At 35.2% G+C, this 23,658-nt stretch overlaps 2 protein-coding genes and 1 long non-coding RNA gene across 7 annotated transcripts; 1 reads left to right on the top strand and 2 right to left on the bottom strand.

Moving 5' to 3' along the window:
- The first annotated feature begins 1,619 nt into the window (after nucleotides 1-1,619).
- Nucleotides 1,620-10,718, top strand: LOC143431126 (uncharacterized). Its single transcript, XM_076907647.1, has 8 exons — nucleotides 1,620-1,917; nucleotides 2,923-3,207; nucleotides 3,286-3,592; nucleotides 3,722-3,942; nucleotides 4,063-4,445; nucleotides 4,629-7,800; nucleotides 8,092-8,213; nucleotides 8,362-10,718. Exons 1-8 carry the CDS (start codon nucleotides 1,843-1,845, stop codon nucleotides 8,417-8,419), a joined length of 4,623 nt encoding a protein of 1,540 aa, XP_076763762.1. The 5' UTR covers nucleotides 1,620-1,842; the 3' UTR covers nucleotides 8,420-10,718.
- LOC143431139 (uncharacterized) lies at nucleotides 8,486-10,921 on the bottom strand. The gene is made up of 2 exons (XR_013102684.1): nucleotides 10,837-10,921; nucleotides 8,486-8,670 (listed from the first exon to the last, which is right to left on the bottom strand). It is a non-coding gene; the product is annotated as an uncharacterized LOC143431139 (long non-coding RNA).
- On the bottom strand, nucleotides 9,221-20,724 carry Wcy (WW domain-containing adapter protein with coiled-coil wacky). Of its 5 annotated transcripts, XR_013102683.1 has the most exons (14): nucleotides 20,532-20,724; nucleotides 20,290-20,323; nucleotides 18,446-18,686; nucleotides 18,038-18,123; nucleotides 17,673-17,753; nucleotides 17,091-17,289; nucleotides 16,584-16,925; nucleotides 16,083-16,309; nucleotides 15,707-15,848; nucleotides 15,380-15,603; nucleotides 14,832-14,959; nucleotides 13,993-14,072; nucleotides 10,821-10,931; nucleotides 9,221-9,343 (listed from the first exon to the last, which is right to left on the bottom strand). XR_013102683.1 is itself a non-coding variant. In XM_076907668.1 (13 exons), exons 1-12 carry the CDS (start codon nucleotides 20,570-20,572, stop codon nucleotides 13,994-13,996), a joined length of 1,824 nt encoding a protein of 607 aa, XP_076763783.1. In that variant the 5' UTR covers nucleotides 20,573-20,724; the 3' UTR covers nucleotides 10,795-10,931; nucleotide 13,993. The 5 variants fall into 5 exon arrangements, 4 of the variants coding, with proteins under 4 accessions (XP_076763783.1, XP_076763781.1, XP_076763782.1 ...); XM_076907668.1 differs by lacking the exon at nucleotides 9,221-9,343 and having other exon boundaries at nucleotides 10,795-10,931; XM_076907666.1 differs by lacking the exons at nucleotides 9,221-9,343; nucleotides 10,821-10,931 and adding an exon at nucleotides 13,527-13,765 and having other exon boundaries at nucleotides 13,976-14,072.
- Between the last annotated feature and the right edge of the window lie 2,934 nt (nucleotides 20,725-23,658).

Raw genomic sequence — 23,658 nt, 5'->3', positions numbered from 1 at the left:
AGCACACTAATACGTCGTACCTCTCCGCGCCCCGTGCGACCCGCGACTGTCGAAGATCGTTGTCTCTCGTTTCCCCCACTCCAGGTCCAAATTCGCTTCTCTTATGTACAACGCGTCGAATTTAAATTTTATACCTATAATATACGATATTCTCATGAAATGAAATATTCTACTACAGTCAAACTATATCACATATTTAAATATAAAATGTACATCGCAGATTATACATGTTACTAAAGAAATAAACCAATTATCATACCTAAAATGACTATATATATTACTTTATTATTCGCATGATATTTATTGTAAATATTCTAAAGTATTAAGTACTTAAATATAATATCTTAGTTAATATAAATATAAGTACTAAACTTAAAATTCTTACTGATATATTTCTGAGATAAATGTTGAATTTACATGAGAAACTATGAAATTAAAAGTGTTTCAAGCTTCTGCTTCTTTTCTTTAACAATTAAGGAATTTATGAAATAGATTGTAATAGTATATGCAAATTGAATTAATATTCATTGATCAACAAGGGATGCACTCACCATGAAAGCCCAGGAAGGAAGAGGAAACCAACCGAAATTTTTTCGCGCAGGTAAATTATGATTGGACGAATTCAAACGACTTTTCTGAGGGAAAGTATTACCAACCTCTTCCAAACAAAATCTAAAAATTAATCTAAAACTTTCTTCTGTAATCGATAGCAAATTAAATGTATCGATACAACAAGATATTACAATTTCGAGCTGTCTTATATTTTATATAAAAATTGAAAATCTAGTACGCAATAATAATAGATGTATGATTCAGATACCTTAACCATAATTAACTCAATTTATGCTCGAATGATAAAATTGCTACAAAATATTTTACCTGACTAATCGCTTTACTTCTCGTTTCACGATTTCCTTAAAATTTCCACCTTCAAGAGCAGTAAAATAAGATAAAAATTCATTCAATGGCGGAACACAAAGTAAGATTGGTATCTTGTCTATGAGCAAGCGTAACTTATGACTTGCAGCCGGAAGTAGAGGGCTCACGCAAAAGAAGAATTTATTTTGAAATAACGGAAATGATCGTTTGAATGAAATGATCATTCAACTAACATTTCACAATTCCGTTCTTTTAGAATAATATAATTCAATTAAAATATAACCAAGCAAATATTGTTTAAGAAATAAATGGTACAAAAGCGTTCAAAGCATACAATAAACATTCTGAACATCGAAAAGATATAAAATGAAAAGATACACATATATATACATAAAATATACCTCAAAATTAACTCTTAAATGCTGTTCATCTGCAATACAAGATTCTATAATGTACAATACTCTATGTTAGTTATGGGGATGCAGACAAGTAACCATTCTATCATTAATCGACTAGATTGAATGTAGTTAACAGCACAGAATGTCGTCGCAGAGATACGATGCCTTTTTTCCATTTATTTGCTTGAACAATTGACCTGACTTCTCCACGATTAAATAAAATAGATCGATTGCTGATAATATAGCAACCGACCAGGGAGTTGCAGCGCTACCTGTAGACGAGGCCCGTAATCGATGCACGTTCTTCTTCTAAAAGCGACCATAAGAAGAGGCAGTGTGGCAGGCCGATTTTAAGGTAGCTAGCGCATACCGTGTCACGTGGGCAGGCGCGACGAGCGCATATTCGAGAGAAACCTGGCGCCCTGGTGGCGGTCTTTGGGGCGGCCATATTTTCTCTCGTAGGTTTCAGTCACGAAGGTGGTGGTTCGCTGACAATTTCTGGGATGAGCCGTACGAAGACGTTCTCGCGTGTTTTATACTCGTAAATAAGTGATCGGTGCCAATCATGGCTAAAGGAAGCAGCAATCTGACTGGAAGGCGGTCGTCGTCGCATAATACGAAGCCCTACGACGCAAACAATGTGAGTAGCATCTCCTTGGCACGAGTCCCCCGCGACAGAAACGAAACCTGCACCGAAATCCAACGGTCCCTCGCGCCTTGCCGCCTAAATTCGATCATCCGACGAAATTGCACCGCGCGCTAACTCCAACTCGGACACCCTCTTGCGCAGCTACCCTTTTCCCTAAGATGCACATTCATCGGACCTAGACGATGTCACGGTTATGTGAGTCCACTCGATAACCTCAATCTTTCCCATACCACTTCGCTCGCGAGATATCCATCGAGAGACGCCTCCAAACCGTGTAACCTTGAAACGTGATTCCTTACCAGGAGATCCCTCGTAAGAGTCCGTCGCGCGATGCGGCCCTCGCAGGCCCGTCACCTTCGTCGACTCGATGGGAAATTTAAATGTTAGCGGTTTACGTCCACGTCTAATCCGTGCGTGAGAACCGCACGCGTATGACGTTGGAAAATCACGTTTTGCGCAAAATCGTGCAATATCTTGTAATCTCTGGCAAAAATAGCTTTTCCTCCCCTGTTTTTTTTTTTTTTTTCAGGATACACCAATATTCGTTCGATTCGATTAATTGAGATCAATGATGGAACTTGGTTAATATTTCGATCGAACATTTCAACCTCTAATTCGAGTAAAGAATACTTTTGCTATGCTGCATAAAAATGTATACCCTGTTTGGGTATTTAAACGTATTCGTTTTTGATAGAATATTTAGAGTTGAACTTTACACTTGAACAGCTAATTTGTTACTGTTCGTTTTGTTCGCAGCTATTTGAATCACTATCTGCTGTTAGGCATTGAATTAAATAAAACTGATGAATAATACAAATATGTATATATAACATCCAGTAGCTTGTTACCATTCTTTACATTGCATATTTAATTTTTTGTCCCAAATATATTTATCCTGTCTATTATACCTGTATAGTTAATGTTATATATGTATATAGAATATTATTATGAACAGTGTAAAGTTATTTTATACGATAATATGTGATTTCATTTCAGTCTTTTGTAAAAAAAGTGGCAACAAAAATGACAGATCTTATACCACAGAGGTCCTGGATCAGTAAGTGGTTTAATTCATCTCAAAATGAAGATGTGTTAGAGGACAATGAGAACCCCGAAGAAGTTGAGTCTGAGGAGGATATTCAAAAACCTCCACCTTTAAAACGACCATGTATTCGTATGGATGTTACTCATCCACCTGGTACATTTTCAATTCAGCCTAGAGCTAAAATAAGTAACAAAGCTTCTCCGTGTAAACAACAATATTCAATCCATAATGAAGCGGTAAATATAACAAATGAGAAGATAATCTTAATTTAAAGGCAATTCAGAAGATTCACCTGTTCAATAACTTCTTTGTAGTCTGAAGATTTTTGTAAGCCTGCAATGGCCGGACCAAGCGGGATGAGCCATTTAGTAACTTCTACATCTGCAATGCAGTCAGATATTAGAAACACAGCAGCTCAGAGATCTGAGTTAAATTCATTAGTTGCAACCACAAATAATGGAACAACAAATGGTACAGACGATAATTCTGAATCCAGCGAGAGTACAAGCGGTTGTAGCTCTCTTATTCCACAAACTAATAGACAAGAGGCTCCATCAAATGTCTCTTACAGCTCCTTATTTTCTAATAGAAAAAGATTACACGATGACAAATTAAGTTTCAGTAAGTAATCTTCAGCTTGGGATAATCAAAGACATTGATATTGAAGCATTTTCTTGTACATTCGTAATAGAACGTTTTCTTTTAAAAGAATATAAGCTGTTATGTAACGAAAAAATTACTTTTTTCCAGCCAATCATATGCAGTCTCCGAGGTCTTTATTTTTGGATAATACTACCCGAGATTCTTTAAGTAGTCGTAGACCAAGCTTCAACGCATCTATTATGACTAACACGCCGGATCGTGCATCTCCTTTGGCATCTCCTTTTTACAGTGGAAATATTACTTTCGGTGGGGCGAATGCAGCGGGTCTTTATAAACGCGGTCGCAATTTATTTAATAGTTCGAACGAGGTGCGTACGATTTATTTGGATCAATCGTTTTCTAATCAACCTTTGATATTAATCGCACTAATCGATTTAAATTTTGCCTAGATTTTTTGTATATTATGCAGAAATTATTCTTGATTATAGATTCAGCTTAAAGTTCCTAAAAGAACAAGCGTTGAAGTAAAACCACCTAACGCAGCAGGCGTTGATTCATCTGGCATGAGTCAAACTGCTAAAAAGATATTGGAAGCATTAGAACACTTTTCGTCGCCAATAACTGATGCTAAGAAAATTCCATTAAAGATGTTGAATAATACATCATCAGTAAATAAAAAAAGAGCACGGGAGGATACGCCGCCAACAAGTAAAGTTGGGTTGCGTCATTTAACTCGTGAATTAACTGTACCAACTATACCCGATATATTGAAGTTAAGACGACGTCAAAAGCTACAGGATACAACAGCCGCGGCTAGAAGAATTGTTTCTGCTCGAAGCGAGCCTCCGCCTCCACAAGAGTATCATCTCAGGTGAATATATCGATGGTGTAATCCAGGCAACTGGATCTCTGCGTCCACCTACAAAAAAATTAATAAAGTTAGAATCTGTCCCCTCGAAATCGTCATTGAAATTATGAACGAAATATTCGTAAACATATTAATAATCATAATGTATAGAATCATAACACGTGTAACTCTTTTTTTTTTTTACAGAACACAAACTGATGAAGATACAAAGCAGCATCATGGAAAAGTGAAAGCTAAGGCAGCTAATCTTGAACAGGAAGAAACCGTTGAACCGGTTAACTTACCAAATATACCTTTACCGATATCTTCTTTACCTAATTTCAACTTTATGGCGTCTAATAATTCAAAGTCGGTAGACAAGACTAATACAGATAAAGGAGGTACATTCACATTTGCAAGTCCCATAAAAGTAACGATTACCGCAAAGAACTTAAAATCTATCAATAACTTTACATTTAGTAGTCCAATTAATGCTGATAAGCAATCGGTTGATCAGTCTGGTGATTCAGGTTCTTCCTCGAAACGAAGTAGCGCTAAATCTAACACATCTTCTAGCGATTATATGCCTCCGGTAACGCAAAACTTCATGTGGTCTGGTTCATCCACAGCTCCTAGATTAAAAGAAAAGGCGAAGAATAGTGACAATGCTATTCCTGCTGCTTCGAATGAATTGAAGTCAGGAAGTGTAATGGATGTTCTCTGTAGTAAATCTAAGACGGGTGAACCCGAAAAGTCCTCGATCGAAGCAAGAACGCAATCAGACGCAAGCAAAGAATCGACCAACAACAAAACGAATATCTCAGATACAACTAAAGATGATGATGCTACAAAGCTTGCTAATTCAAAGTCTGTTTCTCAACAAGATACCTCGACATTGTGGGAGTGTCCTGAATGTTTGTGCAAAAATAACAGTTCTGAAACACACTGCTTCGTTTGTAAAAAATCTAAATCAGCTCTCGAAGATAAGAGAACTTCTGCAATGTCAAGCAATGCCAGCGAGCAATCGAAGGCAGCTGCGAACGATCAGTTTGGATCTCAGTTTAAACTTTCAAGCAGTCAGTGGGAATGTACATCGTGTTTTGTAAGAAACAAACAAATGGATACTAAATGCGTCGCGTGTAGCACGCCTAAACCAGCTGCGAAACAAGAAAATAAATCTAATGCAGTAACGTCATCTAACTTTGATGTCGGTAGCGTAAAGCCTCTAGAAAAATCTTGGGAATGCTCTAATTGTAAATTGAAAAATCCTGAAAATTCAACTACATGTTCTTCTTGTAATACGTCGCAAAAAGGTGTGAATACCACGAATAACACTTTCGCAAGCCACAGTGCAACCGCATCAGTTAGTACATCGTTCAATAATGCAAACACTACTAAAGACGAAAGTATGGATAAATTTAAACCAAACAAAGATACATGGGAATGTCCTTGTTGTATGGTTAGAAATGCAGTTTCTGTTGATTCTTGCCCATGTTGTAATACAGCTAAACCTAATACTGGAGCTGCAACTAAACATGTTCCGTTGTTACTTAACGGATTTGGAGATAAGTTTAAAAAGCCGGAAGGTGCATGGTCTTGCGAGACTTGTTTGGTGCAAAACGAAGCAAAGGCTACCGAGTGTATAGCTTGCGGTGGTTCAAAAGCAGGATCATCATCGAAAAATGACGGTTACCATTTGTTGTGTGGAATGACTCCAAAGTCTGCTGGCTTAAAATTTGGCATTGATAAGGCTGGTCAAGTAGCAACTGATAATACTGTGTCTACAAACGGGTTTAAATTTGGTGAGAACCAACCAAGTAGCCAAACTGGTCAATTCACGTTCGGTATGCCAAAAGAGGAAGCAAAACCAAGTGAAACACAGAAACTTGAGAACAACGTACCTTCGACCACCGGAAGTGGTTTTGGGTTTATGATAAACGCAAGTAGCAGCGAGAAAACTGACGTAAAGCAAGAGCCTGAAACAGCAGAGAAGAAGCCAGCACCGGTATTTTCATTTGGTATACCCAAAAGTGAAAGTGGGCTGGTAGAAAGTGATAAGTTACCTACAAATGTAACAACTGCTATGACGGTTCCATCTACCTTTACGTTCGGTATACCTAAACCTACAGTTGTACAGTCAGATACAAAAGAAGAAAAACAAGATGCTTTGCTTCCAACTACTACAGCAGAAGTTCCAAAGTCAAACACAGAAACTACTAAGTCTCCTGCTACCATTACTACCAGTACTCTACCCGCTATAACTCAAAGCAGCATTCAAGAAGCTAAACCCGCTGTTACATTTTCATTTGTTGTACCAAGTAGCACGATTGCAATTACTAGCAGTGCCTCTACAACTGTGGTCTCAAGTCTTCCATCTTCTACACAATCTTCCTTTACGTTCCTTGAACCAAAATCGACCGTACAAACTGCACCTGTAGCAACTTTTGGTCAAATATCAACATCAGCTCCTACTTCTAATTTATCCAGCACCTTTACATTTGGAGACAGCAACGCGAGAGAGGGGTCTGCAATTACTAAGACTTTTGGTGCATTGCCAAATGCCTCCTCTGGAAGTTCATTATTCTCCAGTATTTCCAGTGCACCATCGTTGTTTACTAATAACGACGCGAAAACTGCACCAACTTTTGGACAAGCTTCGACTGAGGAGAACAAACAACCTGTGTTTGGTGCTGCAAGTACAAGTAAACCGTCGACGTTCGCAATGTCGGAAAACAAACCATCAACTTTTGGTGCCACGGAAAATAAACCCTCGATTTTCGCATCAGCTAATCCGAAAGTACCTATGTTTGGAACTACTGATAGCAAAACAACATCTTTGTTCAATGCAACACCCCAAGCGCAGCCTGCTGCAGCACCAACACCATTTGGCGCACCATCGGCTGCACCAATACTTTTTGGATCGTCTGTTACCTCCGTTTTTGGTAACAACACTACAACGTTTACTACAGAGCCGACACCAAGTATATTCGGATCTACCTCAAAGACAAACGAAACCAGCGCACCAAACTCAAATTTATTTACATTTGGCACCACTCCTGCTCAACCGGTAGCAAAGCCAGGAACCGGATTTAACTTTCCTGCGAATACAAATCCTGCTGAGCCAGCTCAAAAACCGCTGTTCACATTTGGCAGCAACTCAACTACACCGCAAAGTGGTAACTTATTTGGAACTACGTTTAATAATCCTACACCAGCGTTCGTTCAACCTGCAGCTGCGACTCCACTTTTCGGTGCACCACAGTCTGGTACACAAAACCAAGCATCGTCGTCGTTTTCATCTACTCCTTCGAATGCAGGATTCAGTTTTGGATCTACAGCACCCGCTACATCGTCAGGAGGTTTTAATTTTGGCGCAGTTGTGAGTATAAAAAATTTTATGTACTTCTACTAGTATACTAATTGAATTACAGCGACTTGATTTTGTTAACAGCACAGTTGACCCTTGAACAATGCTGGGCTGTCTTTATATGTTCTGTGTTATTTTATTTGTACTTAATAAGCGCTATTAACTCCCATATTGTTCATGGGTAAATTGTACTTAAATTAGCTTTACAATACCTTGACAATACCAAGCTGTCGACGACGCTCATCTTGTCTGGTATTGATAAGTTAATTGTATAAAAGTCTGAATGACTGGTCCTTTTTCCAGGCTCCTGCTTCTGCACCGTCTACAGGATTTAATTTCAATGCACCTAATACTACGCCAACATTTGATCCTAATACTCCACCATCGTATAATTTTACTGGCGGCAATACACCTATAATATTCAAGTATGTACAAGTTATTAAATTATTTACGTATTAGCGGTGTATTCGTCTTAATTGAATCTGAAGAAGATCGACACTTCCTTCCTTTTCTTAGCATTCGTCAAATCTTTATGTATTATTAAATTACGACTTGTCAATTACTCTGTTTCAGTGCTCCACCCACTGTGACGCAACGGAAGATCAAGAAGGCGTTTAGAAGAATGCGGTAGAGGGCAAGTAACGTACAATATTAGTTGCATAAACACGCGAATGCATTTTTTTTTTATATCTACCTTTCATGCAACCGCGTGTACGCAAATATGTTTTTGAATATATGCTAAAGTTACAGTATGATACAGTGAAAATATCATATACCGACCGGTCAGATAAACGTGGTGGTATACCAAGCATCTTATGTAATATAATACGAATTTGTTAATGGGATATATGCTTGCGTACAGCCACTTGTGTTCTACAGGATCTGTAAATTATAAATTATTTAAATTATACAATAATAACAAAACGAGATACTTATAGATGTTGGCATGAAGCCACTTTTGCAAATAAGACGGATCATAATGCCATTGCACTACTAAATCACTTTTGCCCAAACAAGACGAGCTCTATGTTATGTATATGTATTGACGTGACAAAAACTAATTTGCTGAAACGGAAGAAGTACCTCGATAAAAAGAAAAGAAAAAGAAAAAAACTAATAAAGCACTAAGTGCGTGCAATTTATTGAGGATAATTAAAGTGGGAGTTGTATCCCTCAGGTAAGTATAAGTCATTCACAACTCGTGACAATTGCTTTTTGTAACTGAAGAGAACAAAATGAGAAAAGAGAAAGAGAGGATGACTAAACAGTGCCGAAAATACATTGATTGAAAGTTATTTTTTTGTAATGAAAGAAATGTTGCAGCGAATTGCAATGGCTTTATTCTTGTATTTGTATGTAAAAACAATCATTCTTACCTGGCTAATTATTTTTAATAAATTCAGTATATACACGACTTTATATAGTCAGGTATGTAAACTTGAAGGAGCTTAACGAAAGAGCACGCAGTTAACAGAATTCTTTTAATTGATTTCTTCTCTATAAACGTTGACAAGTTACGAGTATTGTGAATCGACTGAATATCAATGAAGTCCCACTGCGTATAGACATTAATTATATTTTAATTAGAATTTTGTGGACAGTTCTACAAGTCCTTTGTAGTACTAGTCCAGGAAAAATGTATCATATAAAAAAAACAAAAAAAAAAAAAAAATGGCATTCGGATAGTACAAAGTCACGATTACTGAACGATTGTATCGAGTAGTCGAAATTGTATATTTTTTTTATATATTGAATGAATTAATCCTATAAGAATATGCTGAATGCCATTTTAATAGAATTAAATTATATAGTAACGTTGCGTGTTTTATCATAGAATGAATGGAAAACGAATCAAGGAGTATGTTGAATGGGAATAAATTATTATGGGACTTCTAAAGAGTTACTTTTTTTTAATTTGTTACTAAATCAAATTGTATTTTTATAGTAAGTTTCTGAAGCTGTTATGAATTTTGTATACTATGATTACACTTAATACGTACATCATGAGAACGTATCACTCTGTATTACAGTAAATATACTACAATAAAAATCGCTAGAAATAGTATTACGAAAATTGTAATCGTTTACGGAAAATTGTAAAACAGGAAACGGTAATTCTGAACAGAAAACATATTATCTATAAAGTATAATTAATTTTAAGTGAAATTATGTTCTTTTTAAGTTTCACCATATTCTTTTATATTCTTACGTCCTTAACGATATTACTCGTGGAACTGCAGATTTTTACGATACGTGCAATTTTATCAAGAGTGATATTAGTTTCTGTAAATGTAAGTACAATTAAAATCGTTCCCTAAATAATAAGGAACCACGAAGTAGATGATTCTTTTTAGAAGTCCCTAAATGCAGAAAGTAGTTAGCAGACGTGTCAATGATTAGTGAGTTAATATGGACTCATGCACGTCCTATTTAAGATTAGGATAGTTATATCTATAATGTTGGCTTATAAAATTGACAGTAGCCAAGAATAACTCGGCACAAGACCCACCTTCTGCCATATTAGATGTATGTAGGTACAAAAAACTGTTACATATTGTTATTCTATATGTTATGTAATATTTACATTGTAGATTTTAAGGCAGTTTTTAGTTTTCGCGTACATTATCAAGAAGCAAGTATAATAAATAACAAAGGTATCTTAATTTCACGTTGATAATTTCCAAATCGCATATGCTACAAAATACCCTTCGTAGCTCGTTACCTATTAGACTATTAACAGTATCGTTAAGTATGTAAAACAAATGGAAATGTACCAACGTAATTAATCGATCCTTTCTTTGTGTAATTAGAATCACTAATAATGTACCATTTTTAATGTAAAACCAGAGAACTATAGCAATTCAATCATTGAAATTGACAAGTGAACTTACTACTTATGCAGTACCTCTTAATCTGTTATCCTTTGTATAGGAAGAAAAAAAAAAAGATAGATCTTGTCTACGAAGGGTTCTTCCGCACGTAGTTATATTGTGTAACTTAAAGAATTATTATTAGCTTTGTATGATAATTACCAGCTGAAATACTAACCAATGGTAAAGTGAGGCTGCGCTGAGATATGTCTACGCTGCTGTCTTACACTGTGAACATTCTCTGTCGAGGCTGTGTCGTCCATTTGTCTATCCCTAGGCAAATTTCCAAAATTAATAAATATATCAAACGCTGTCTGAAATGGGGCAGCATCTTTGTATTAAATCTCGTATATGGCCTTAAAGGGGGAAAAAAAACATAACGAGCGCGTGACGTAGATGTATTAACGATTGTAAAGCGAATCGTATTGGAATTGTTTTGTAGCAGTTTGTACTCTCCATTGCGATGTGTTTGCATAAATACTTGAAGAGCACTACATTAAAATTATTCAACAATAGATACGTAACATCTCGTGACTCGCGTAGGACATTTGTCTTTGGATTTATTGTAATTATTGCAAGTGGAGCGATAAATTGCTTATCTGTAAAATTCAGCATCGATCTGTTGACCAAAATTTAATTGCATTATTTAAAGGACAATGGGATTTTTCTATGCATACGAAGAGGATAAATAGTCTGTCTATAAAAGTAACAATTAGTAAATTGACAATGTCCAGTCGAAAGGAGAACCGTACAAAAGTCCTGCGAGTTACGCGATGTAAAAGAAAAAGATGAGTCAAATGATCTGAGGCCTTATTATAATCTTAGTCCATGAAAATTATGTATCGTACTGAATTTACACGGATATCTGTAACGGTTATATTGAGAATGTATTAATCAATGATCTAATGTTCACAAATGAGAGAGTTTGTTATGAAATAAGTCCAATGACTGCCTGTAATTAAATAAAATGTACATGGGAGAATGTTCACTGTATGCTTCAGGTGCTATGGGGATGTTGTAACATTCTCATGACATGGTATAATGTTAGATAATATTGTAAAGGAGTATCGGTGTTTCTCAACCGATGTGCCCATTTATCATACGGTTATCTCTTCACTCGCGCACAATTAAGCACGGAACGATACCTATAACAATAAAACAGAAACAATTGTTAAATTTGCGAATATTTTATTTAAAGGAAAGAGTATGAAGACAGACATATTTGGTTTATTCAAAAGTACGTAAATAGTAATAAACATGAGATTATAATTAAAATATTGATATATATATATATATATATACAGTACATAGAATGGAAGTAGCATCTACTTGCGCGGAACGAATGTATAAATATAATCATAACAAACGAGAGAAAGCTCGATAGCCTCATATTGTATAATTTATTAAATAAATGTGACGTTGCTACGATGTGCAACAATTTTTGCAATGACGAGGGCTATTGAGCTCGCGTTGAGAAACACCGTGAATAGGATACATTCACGTTAACATTATTACCATTATTATTCTTAATACTATTCCTCCGCTGTACTCATAATAATTATATTATACAGTACTAGGATAATACGACGAATATCAATTGAAAACAATGACGTTTAATTTGGGTTTACAATTTTATTTTATAGCTAGTAAAATAACGATTTTAGGAGGGCATTTAGATGATAATGCGAATCAAGGAGTTTTTAAACATGTACAATTACCGTAAAATGTAAAATTAACTTTTAATTTTCTTCTTAGTAAAGAATAACATGTGCGAGGATAAAAAACCGCGCGCGACCGCGCGAATACATTGTAAAGAACTCTTTGGTTCGCATATAGAAAGTAATCTGTAAACGAAATGTTAAAATTCAATCGCAATCTCGAATTTTTAAGACTCATGTATTTGTTTCACGATTACGTTTCGCATTGCTTTTTTTCTTTTTATTTCTATAAGTATCAAGCTCACTCCTTAACAGTTCCTTGAAGAAAATATACAAAATAAGGAATCCGTATACTATAACTTTATTATAGTATCCATGGTTTTTGAAATCCTAAATGAATATATCTCGACGTCTGTTTCCTATGTGTGCGCATTTGGTAAACAATATTTTATTTTAATACGCACACACATAATCTATAATCCCAAATCGAAAATACAGAAAAAGCAAGGAAAAGTAATCCCATTTTTAATGATTCGATCGAAACCAGAGTGGGCAAAATACCGAGTCCTTTTTTCACATTTCGGGAAATATTACAAAAACGAGTAGTGAAAAGTTATATATTGAAAAGGTGTCGTTCTCCACCATAAAATAGCTCGGTTACTAGTAATTAAAAATTATAATTTATATTATGTCACATCGTCTACCACAAAATCTACGTAATTCAGTTTTTGCTTACAAAAGCTATACAATAATATTAACGCAATTCATTTTCTTATGTTGCACAGCTGTATGGAGGAGTAATGCAGAAAATAAAAAGTATCTACTATTAAGATATAAACTAAACGTTTTTCACTTATTTATCTGTTTTTGGCACGCTCTGTACAATACGCGTTAGTAATGCAGTGTTAAGGTGCTTTTTAAAAAAACATTCAGAATAAGTAGCATATATATTAGATTATTGTAAATCTCTAAAATTATTTACAAACTTTATACAAATTTGAATTTCGTCCACTAGAAATTTTCATTGCGTACAAAGTGCGAATATTTTTGTCCTTTTTCCTTTTTCTCCCTTTTTATATAGTAGTATATGTTAAAAGGGGAGTTTTCGAAATAGAAGAAAAAATTGCTGCGATCACAAAGCAAAGCTAGTTTCATTCGGTCTCTATGGGAGTTAGGTGAGACAATGGCGATAAAGAACTGAATTAAAAACTTCTGGCACGAATTTTATTCCGAGATTTACAACAAAAATGTTTCAACTAGTTAAAATGCCGCTTAATCTTGGGATATGAAACATTGACACGTATAACATAGGTAATACAAGACGATGTGGACAATTCAATAGTTTGCAATGAACTGATAGAATAGATTCATTTTTTTTTTTCTATTTACTTAGTGTGTTGTGTCTGCGTGTGGATAGGCCTCCTGTGCTTCCCAGAGAGGTTGGGTTTCCTAATTAATTGTAATAACACTTCGTTAGCTGATAAACGGAACGGCCAATCCTCTCTGGGCAGCCCAATATTCATTACTATTTTTTTTTTTATCACTTCTATCATGATATTATAATTTAGGTACAATCTTAATTATTCAATATTAATGAGAATATTAATAATTATGTTTTATTTTTTGCATGAATTAATTATAGATTGTAATTATAATTACTTTATAAAGTTTCTTACACTAAGAATCGTCAGACATGAAGGAATTTTGGGATTTTAGCTCCTCCAGTGTTTGAATTTGTTGACGGAGAAATAATATCCTAAAATATTAGAAAGAGAGCATTGATCAGTTCGATTTTATAATTAAAACATGCCAAGTTGATCATTTCACAGAATTAACCCTTTATAGGCAAACTTATTTTTTGGCATGCTGCGGTCATTGAAGGCCAATCCAAGTTTCATTCACCGCTCTAGATTTTCAAGACACTTAGAAATATTTAAGATAACTTCTCAAAGTGATTATTATATTACCTAATAAATTTTGAAATCAAGTATATATTATCTCCGACCTCCTTTCATTTAGAAAAAAAAAAAAAAAAAATTTATAGTTTAATCTAACAATCGGTATACAACAGGTACAAAGGCAGGAACTTCGTAAAAACAGCGGATCACCGGCCCTTTATGTCTCTGAAAATGAATACTGCGATGACAAGCCAAACACTCAGGAAAAAAACAATGCATTTCTTTTTTATTCAAATTAGTCTGGAGCCTCAGATGTACGAAAAACCAAAGTTTTCTACGTATCACGCTAAAATTATACATTTCTTACCTTCTTTTAATAACTCTACATCTTACCAGGAAAGAAATTTCAAATTTAAAGAATGCCAAAAGTACACCAATATTTAAAATATCTCAAACATGTAGTAAGAAATAGTACAACATTGTGAACAAATGACTACGATTCTGTAATATTTGAGTTTGTAAGAACGAGATTCTGCAGTTAGATGTCTTAACTCTGTTCCCCATCAACGACTCGGTTTGCCTATGGAGGGTTAAAACAATGAAAATAGATAGCATACCTTTGTTCCTGTAACGTTGCCTGAATTTCCGTCAGCCTCACTATCGATCGTGCCGTTTTTAATTCCGCCGACACTCTTGTACACTGCAGACTTCCCATTGTATGTGCTTCTTCGCTAAGTTTTTGTGCCTGGAAAACAATGATCAGCCAAATATTTTTCACCACACGATTGTAACACGCGACTGCCAGACATTAAATATGTTAGTCGTCTAAAGTAGTCTTGAAATATGGCGGCAAATTAGATGCAAGTGTTAATAATTTGAATCTAAATTTGATATATCGATTATATATTCGTTTGTTTCTGATATAGCCGAATGAAGTAAATAAATAAAAATTAAATCGTATTCTGCTTAATTTCATTATAAATTAATGAAACTTTTAATAATTTCGTTTCAAATATATCTCACTCAATATTCTGCAAAGATAAGGTTTTATTAGTTCCATTCACGCACACATACACGCATTACATCTGTAAATATTTTTCGAAAAATCATACTCGAAGCATTAATATTATTCATTAATACGAAATATAGACATGTATATATATACCTGTTTTTCAAGAATATCAGCAGGAAAGGCACGCACGTGTTGCGTTAGATCTTCCCGATAGTGATTAGCGAGTGATGGTGTTAAGGAAGGTGTTAAAGGAGGCTGTACTCTAGACAATGCTTGTAAACCTGTATTACTTAAATTTCCAAGGGAACCTAATGTGCTAAGATTTTGCAATGAGCTTAAACCTTGTACCCCAGAATTCGTCCCCCCAGGACTTGTTACTGTGGAAGAGAAAACAAATACGTGGTTATTAAAAAAAAAAGAACCTATTGATATCTACTACTTTACTAATATAAATACAAATCGAGTCATCTATTAACGTACACTTTCGAGCGTCGATGCAATCCTGGGTTTCCGAATGTGTAGGAGTAGGTGGTCCCTCGCTTGTAACATTGCCGCTTGTATCAACTTTTAGCGGGACCATTACGTCATTTCCACTATTGTTTCGATCTCCACTAGCCGATTGCTATAACAATTTTGTAATAGTTATCATCCACTAATACTAGACCCGAAAAATGCAAATAAATTGCTCAAACAGATCATCTATGCCATTAAAAAGAGAGAAAAAAGTAAATACAGAAATCACAACTTAGTTAATACATTGTTTCATGGATGCACTCTCTCGCTTATGGAAAATTAGATGGGTTTATTCGTAAATGTAGAAAAAAATATCGATCATAATCTATAAATATGAACTTACTTGTCTTGACAACAGGATAGCGGCGGTCTGAAGTGTTTGTAACGCTTTTTGTGGTGTAATGTCGGGTTGTTCCTTATTGCCTGTGATTTGAGATAAAAGTCTTGGAAGATTTGCTAACGAAACCGGTGGCCCAGGAGCATTGCTGTTCCCTTGTTGTTGCGTTGGTGAATTAAGCTTTCCAGGTGTTTGTGGTGTAGATGGTGGATGTGATGTTAATCGAGGTAATGCTGCAAACAATTATCAATCTATTAGCATATAGAATATTCGTAAAGTAGTAGTACAACCGGCATAGAAGTGATTCTCTACAAGAGTCAAAATAAAAGGCAACAAACTAACAGTTTGCCTCGCACAAGATATGTATTACACATCATAATCAATCGCTGATATTTCTACATTTTTCTTACAAAGAATCATTTCGTTATCGGTTATACCGTAAATTGGAGAAAATCCTATACACTTTCTTCCATCTCATTTTATTTTATTGTTCAAATAAAAACATACCAGTGGCCAACAAAACAGGACCTTGCGGCAGTGGATCGTGGGTACAAGAAGTTAGAGGTTCGGAGGTCGGTGTAGAATCACCTGGAGAAATATCCATATCCTGAGCTTGGCGCTCACCTCCAGTTTCTTCTCTACACGGTTCCCGATCTCTTTCGCGTTCCCGTTCCCTTTCCCGTTCTTTCTCCCTTTCCCTTTCCCTAACCGAAACATCCTCTCTGCTGCTACCGCCACCGCTTCCGCCGCATGAACTCCAATATTCTCGTTTGTCGGATTGACGCGACGATTTACCATCTCGCACACTGCTACTGCTATTCGACCGCGAGTTGGAATGTTTATCGTGACCTGCGAGCAAGTAGAATCGAACACCAACATCTTGAATACTGAACGATATCTCTTTAATTTCAGAGTACAATATTGTAGCTCGTAGAATGGATGTTAACAGTAAGCAAATAGTAGTTTCTCGAATAATGGAATCGAATTAGTCGTATGTAATATTGTTAGACGTACTTGACCTAGAAGAATAATCATTGGACTGACGCTGCCGATTTTCTGTTCGACTAATCCATTCTCGTGGTTTTTCCCATTGTGACACTTCCGTTTTACAGTTGTAATAATACTTCTTGCCAGAAGAACTCATGTGTTCTGACCAATCACCGAATCTGGTCGAACGTTCCATTGCACCTCCTCGCTCATCGCCACGTTTGTCCTAAACAGACTGTTCTAAAATTTCCGGAAACAATTGAATCGGTGGGAAATATTTGTACGAGTTCCAAAACTTGTTTCGAAAAGTCGAAATTACATTTGCCCACGTTGTTGACCCTGTGCACCTAACAAATCTCGAGTCTTGACAATTTTTGAATTTTCGAAAAGGAAAAGAATAAAATAAGAACGAAAGAAGTACATCGTACATTATATGCTTCAACAGTGTTGATTGAAATATCGAACCGCGTTGTTAAATCATCCACAAATGTGATTACATTCTAATTTTTATAGTAACTACTTTGCTTGTAACTATTAATGTATAAAACTATTTTCACACAGTTTTTGCTTTAAAGTTTATTAGTCGAATAAAGTATATTTTATACTGACCTGACAAGAATTGTGTGATGGTTTCCTCTGGGATGAAGACTCTCTAGATGAATTTGATGTTATTTTTATAGGATGTAAAATCTATAACAATAAACAGAGGACATTCAAATACATATTATATGCGAAAGACATAACATCTTTATAGAATGTTTAGCTTCAAAGTATGTAATTGGTGTAGGCTATGTCAGTTGTACTATTTAACAAAATTTAAGATTATTTTACACAGATAAAGATAAAAGAAACTGTACTCATCGTTTTAGCACAATAATTAATCAAATGTTTGGGAAAGAAGTTGCTTGTAATAATGAAATTTGCATCTGTTATTATTCGACTTTCTAAACAAATGAATTAAGTAATATTCTTACCTCTCCACTACTCCTATCGTGGTTGGTCCTGTGTTCTGAATCTCTGCTCTCACGGCTTCTCTTGTCTTTTGGGGATCGTGCACAATCTACACATATGCAAGCAAGCATGTTACAGCTGAAAATGTTAAGACACAACCCTGTTTTTATACTGAAGAAAGAAGAATTAAAGCTTTATTTCTCAAAGAAATTATACAGCCTACTTTGCCATAGCACAGTTTTCTATAATACAATTAAAGAAACTGTAAAGTTACATTTATGAAATTTCTTGCAGCAGAAATATTTTATAAATTTATTCACTACTTCTTCTCAGTTTGTCTCAAATACTTTACACACTTTGAATACGATTTTAAAATAGAACAATTCTATTTCATGTTAAACAATTTAAGAAAAAGGCAGCATTTAATTTACCCGAATACTTGTCCCTAGAGGAGGATAATTTGTAGTCTCTATTTTCTCTCTCCTTCTTGTATAGGGGCTTGGATGTGTAATTACGAGGACTATCCCTGTCTGTTCCCATGCCCATACCCAACCCCCCTGCTGGACTGTAAGAGTTGCCATTTGGGGAATCTCGCATACGTCCTTCGTAACGACTATCTGACGACGTCGTCGATGAGGAGTAGCCACCCTTAGAACTGCTGTACTTTGGGTTCTGCGAATTAAACGTCAAACATCATATATAATTAAAGCTTTATACAATTTAGAGCCACCGCTTTTTCCTTGTAGATTACAGTTATAAATATCAATTTATTCTCATTTACAATCCGTTTCATTTATAGATATATATTCCATTTAAAACAACAAATTCATAAGAATAATTAAGATATAACATTATCATGTGTAGCTGCAACAATGATAGAAGTTTGTACGCAATATTCTTAATATTGATTATTTCATTCATATGAAATGATTTATTGTATCAAGAGATCCAATTTAAAGTAGAAAATGCTGAATAATATGTATTATGGTTTGTATTAAAAAATAATTCAATCTGCAAGTTCTAACTACTTGCAAGAACACAAAATCACGTGTATTTTCACTAAAACACTACTGTTACTATTGAATTCTTTCAGAGAGAATGTTAATTAATGGTTCCATCCAACACTTCCAGTGTACTATTAGTAATCTGCATAATATAGAAGAATGAATTATTGATTTTCTGAAAGTGAGGTTATGTTTACAAAATCAAGTGAAATTTATATCATCCATCAGAAATAGTAAATATATCGATTCACATGTACGTTTGGACGGTGAATAAAAATTAAACGAATAAAAATCACCAACAATTGTTAGATGTACAATTGATACGTGTTTTTCACGATATTAACATGTGAATGAATAATTCAAGGACAATTTCACATACATCGTTACAGTTTTACGCAAATATTTTAGAAAAAAAGGCTGTCAATACGTTCTCGTTATATATTCAACACTTAGAATTGGTCCAATAATGTGGAAGATACGAAAAAAAAATGAGACTCTCTATGCACTAAGAAATTTAGCCAAACAGATTGAACAAATATACCTATAACTGAATAATTCATTGTTCGTGACATTCAAAACTTAATTTTTTCCATCTCTTCGACGAAAAACTAGAACGACAATCAATTTCACTTATGCATTTTTAAACAGACATCTACTCTGTTCGTATCTGAAAATTTACTGGAATTCTACAGAAGAGAAAACGATGTCCACGATTAATAAATCGTATCTCAGGTGACTCTGATAAAATAGTTACACAAAGAAATTTCTTTGACAGTCGTTTATGGGAATTCTAATGCCAGACAATATATATATATCTATATATAATAACATACGTCACGAACACATACAATGTACGCGATACTTGTACCACTAACGAGACGAGGAAAATACGCGGGCAAATAACACGAGAAATGTTCAGCAGCAGCAGGAAAAAAAGACGAGCGAAACAAGCGTAAAGAAATTACAATGAACCCTTCCCGATTGATCTGTGTCAGTCGAAACTTTCGTCAACAACAGCCTACAAAGAGAAAAAAAGAAAACGAAGATTGCAATACAGGAAATCCAAAGGACTATTGACACGGTTGATCGCGTAATTATACAGAGAGGGGGGGAGTGGGGCGGAAAAGCGCAAACGAGAGGTGAAAAATCCAGCTTTTCCAAAAAGGAAGACACAAAGAGAATCGCGGTAAAATTACGCGCGTAATACCACTGTAGACGAGCTGCCCCACTCCTTCGAATACCCGACACAAATTTGCCTCGACGATATTTACCTGATAGGGATGGGCCTGGTGCTTTTCGAAGTACCTGAAATCAGAGACAATAGATGGTGAATAAAATCGCGAGACGGCGGGACGTTCCACGATGTGAAATGCAATTTCCCATCGTGGAATAATCTCCCGCGAATGGCGGTAGCAGTGATGTCGAGTGGGTCGGATGGACGGACTTTGGTGATGAGAGGTGAGGTGAGTAGAGGTTGGTTGACAGGATTGGGTATTTGACGGCGGTACCCTACCCATCGCTGATCCTTTGTGGTTTCCTCGCATGCATTACCATCAATGCCGGTGTCTGTGGGAAATTCGCGGCCTCGGATGTTCCCTTTTCGGTTGGTCAATGTCATAAAAACAACATTAACGCTTATTTAATAATCAACTTTCTTTCTACCCGGACGCCATGTCACATACGTGATCGGCCGCTAGCGGTTATTATAGCCGAAAAGTTCGAGCAACGTCTGCGCTTCGGTGTGCAACTTCTCTCCTCAGGGCCGTACGTATCGAGACACTCTGGAGCGACGCGTCCATCGTGCACGTGACAGTCTGATTCGCGCTACGGAACAGTTGTCAGTTCAATGGACAGAACTTCGACCAGTTACGTAAAAGTATGTCAACCGTGCGACGGGTTTGGATGGACTGAAAATTATTTCGATGGTTGAACAGGTATCAATGTTTATGTCACGCGTAGCGTAAGTGTAATATTTGTTTCTATTGAGTGATACGATAGTATTACCTTAACAGTTACGTAATCGCACTCTCGATAACGTGCGTCCACTTTAACGAGCGAATAGTAAGAGGATGTATAAATGTTTGGTAAAGTATGACACATTGTGAGATTTCAGAATTGTTAGTAAGAGAATTTTGTAATTCTTAGGGATACACGTGGGTTCTGTGAACTGCGTGACCGTACCTGTGCACGCAACTTCCGTCGCGATGGTTCGAACGTTGGAAACACGGCGGCGTGAAACTAACGTCGACGCCAGGCGTCGAGTTTTACTCGATTTTTAAAGTGTCCCAAGTTTCGAGTCCACCAACGGCAGGCGGCGCAAGCCGCGATAAAATTACTGTTGCATGCGATTTTTCTCTTGTGAACGCGAGAAACCAAATCGATGCGGTTTGTTTATTCGCGATGGAATAAAAGTGACCACTGTACCTGGTTTGCTTCATTTTGTTACAGGTACGCAGTTGCACGCGACGCTACTAATGCGAGTCGAAGAAGTGGAAACGTTTCGTCTTTTCGTGTACGACATTCTTGGAAAAACAAATTCTTGTCGAACTAAACCCGCGCACTTTCATTACTAATTGTTTCGAAGATCTCCACGCAACGCATACTCAAACGGTAACACGCATTAAGTACATGCTTTATGTAACGAACGAACTGTGTTAAATATTATGTCGTTCACGATTGTATGATGGATTTAATCGGTTTTAATGAGTACATGTTTACATGACGTACATGGCGATACTGAATCAATCAATGCGCAACATGGAAGTAGAGTTCTTTTACTTTTAATGAGAATATACTGAATAATATTTTAATAAGAGTTGACCTTTTTTTATATCTTCTGCAGTAATTTTAGGGACTTTGATACCACGTTGCTTTCTATCCATAGTCTGTCCAATAAGTGAACGGCACTTATTGGGAACTAGGTACTTGAGCTAGTTCAATTTCCGGCGCCATCAGGCGGCTAGGAACACTGAAGATAGAATGTTCAATGACTGCATGGAAACCTATGTAGCCTCATTCTAGCCTATAAAATATGAAAAAAAAAATTAACTTCAACATAAATATGGCTTTTGAATCAATGAAGTCTTTCAGCATTTTTGTATTCTACCTATAGAATGTTGTTCAGAAAACACAACTAAAAAATCAACAATTTTTGAACCCCTAATGTTTATACTAATATTGCACATTGTTTGAATTGTTTTCCTAGGTTCAATAAATACATATTTAACGCCAATTATAGCGCAACTTATTTAGTATATAAAAATTACTTAACTGAAATTTTTACTATTCATTTGTATGCTGTTACTTCTCTTTAAAATGAAACCAAACATACTTAAGTGAATGCGTACAGTTCTGAGTTTTTTAAATCACGAATGTATGTTCTGATAACTACATTGTTAAATATATCTTGTTATAAGCTTATCTATATAAATTTAATTGACATGGCATATTGTTTAATTAAGGTATATGGTATGCTCTAATGTTCCCTAAAAAGAATCATTGTTAATTTAAAAGTTACTGTGCAATGTACAATTAAAATATATAATTATATTGCACAATATGTAATTACAAAATGTCAAGGGTATTTAATATTAAAAATTCACTATTTTTCAGTCTTCGAAATAGATGTAAATACAATGTGAAACATGTAATATATGTTTCATTTGTAGAAAATGAAACAATGATGTTGTATTTGATTAAACATTGTAACAAACTGAGTAAATGAATAAAATTACTTTTATAAAAAAATAATCAGTAGTAAAGTTACTCTTTTATCTATTCTAATACATATTACAGAATGCGATTCGATTTAAATTATATTATATTTATACATATAAATAACATTTAACACAAAATAATATAGAGTTATATACTGTTAAATATAAATCTCTATAAATTCTATTAAATTGAGTTTACGCAAACTCATGTAATCCATTACATTACTAAAATTATATGCTAGTAAAGGATCCTTATACACTTAAAAGTAGATATATTTACAATTATTGTACACAAAAGTTATAACTATACATGTACTATATACACATATTTCTACAGCTTCTCAGAGTTAAAATAATTTGTAATCTCTTCATCTCCTCTTTAAAGTACTAGTTAAAAATATTTTTGATGCGCGAAAAACACTACACAACTATAATAATTTCTATACTTCATAAAATTTTTAATAACTTTACTTTTTCCATGCATATCCTATCCTGCTTCTATGCTGTATATGCACGAATTACAATTGTACGGATTACCATTACATTATAGGAAGTCATTAGAAGATAAAAATATTCTTTGTTTGCAGAATATGAAGTAGAGGATAAAGCTGTAACTAATAAAATGTAAAATAAGTACATTAAAAAATTGCATATCTGTTTGTATTTAACGTATATTTGTATAGTTAAATCTCACCATAAATAAAATAAAAATCTCATTAGAACACGATTCACCATGTTTAAATTAAAATCAATCGAAACAGAGATATTAAAGGAATATTTAAACGATTACCCTGTTATAAGCTACGTCTAACCCTAATCGTAAACGTAAAAAATTTACGCTGGGGACGTACATACGAGGAAAACATGTTTATGATAACATCTCTCTCACAGAACCCAGTCCATGCATTATGCATAATGCATGTA

The sequence above is a fragment of the Xylocopa sonorina genome, chromosome 17 (assembly GCF_050948175.1).
Source record: "Xylocopa sonorina isolate GNS202 chromosome 17, iyXylSono1_principal, whole genome shotgun sequence".
NCBI classification, from domain to species: domain Eukaryota; kingdom Metazoa; phylum Arthropoda; class Insecta; order Hymenoptera; family Apidae; genus Xylocopa; species Xylocopa sonorina.
Note: the sequence above shows the minus strand (reverse complement) of the source record. Positions and strands in the feature narration are given on the sequence as shown.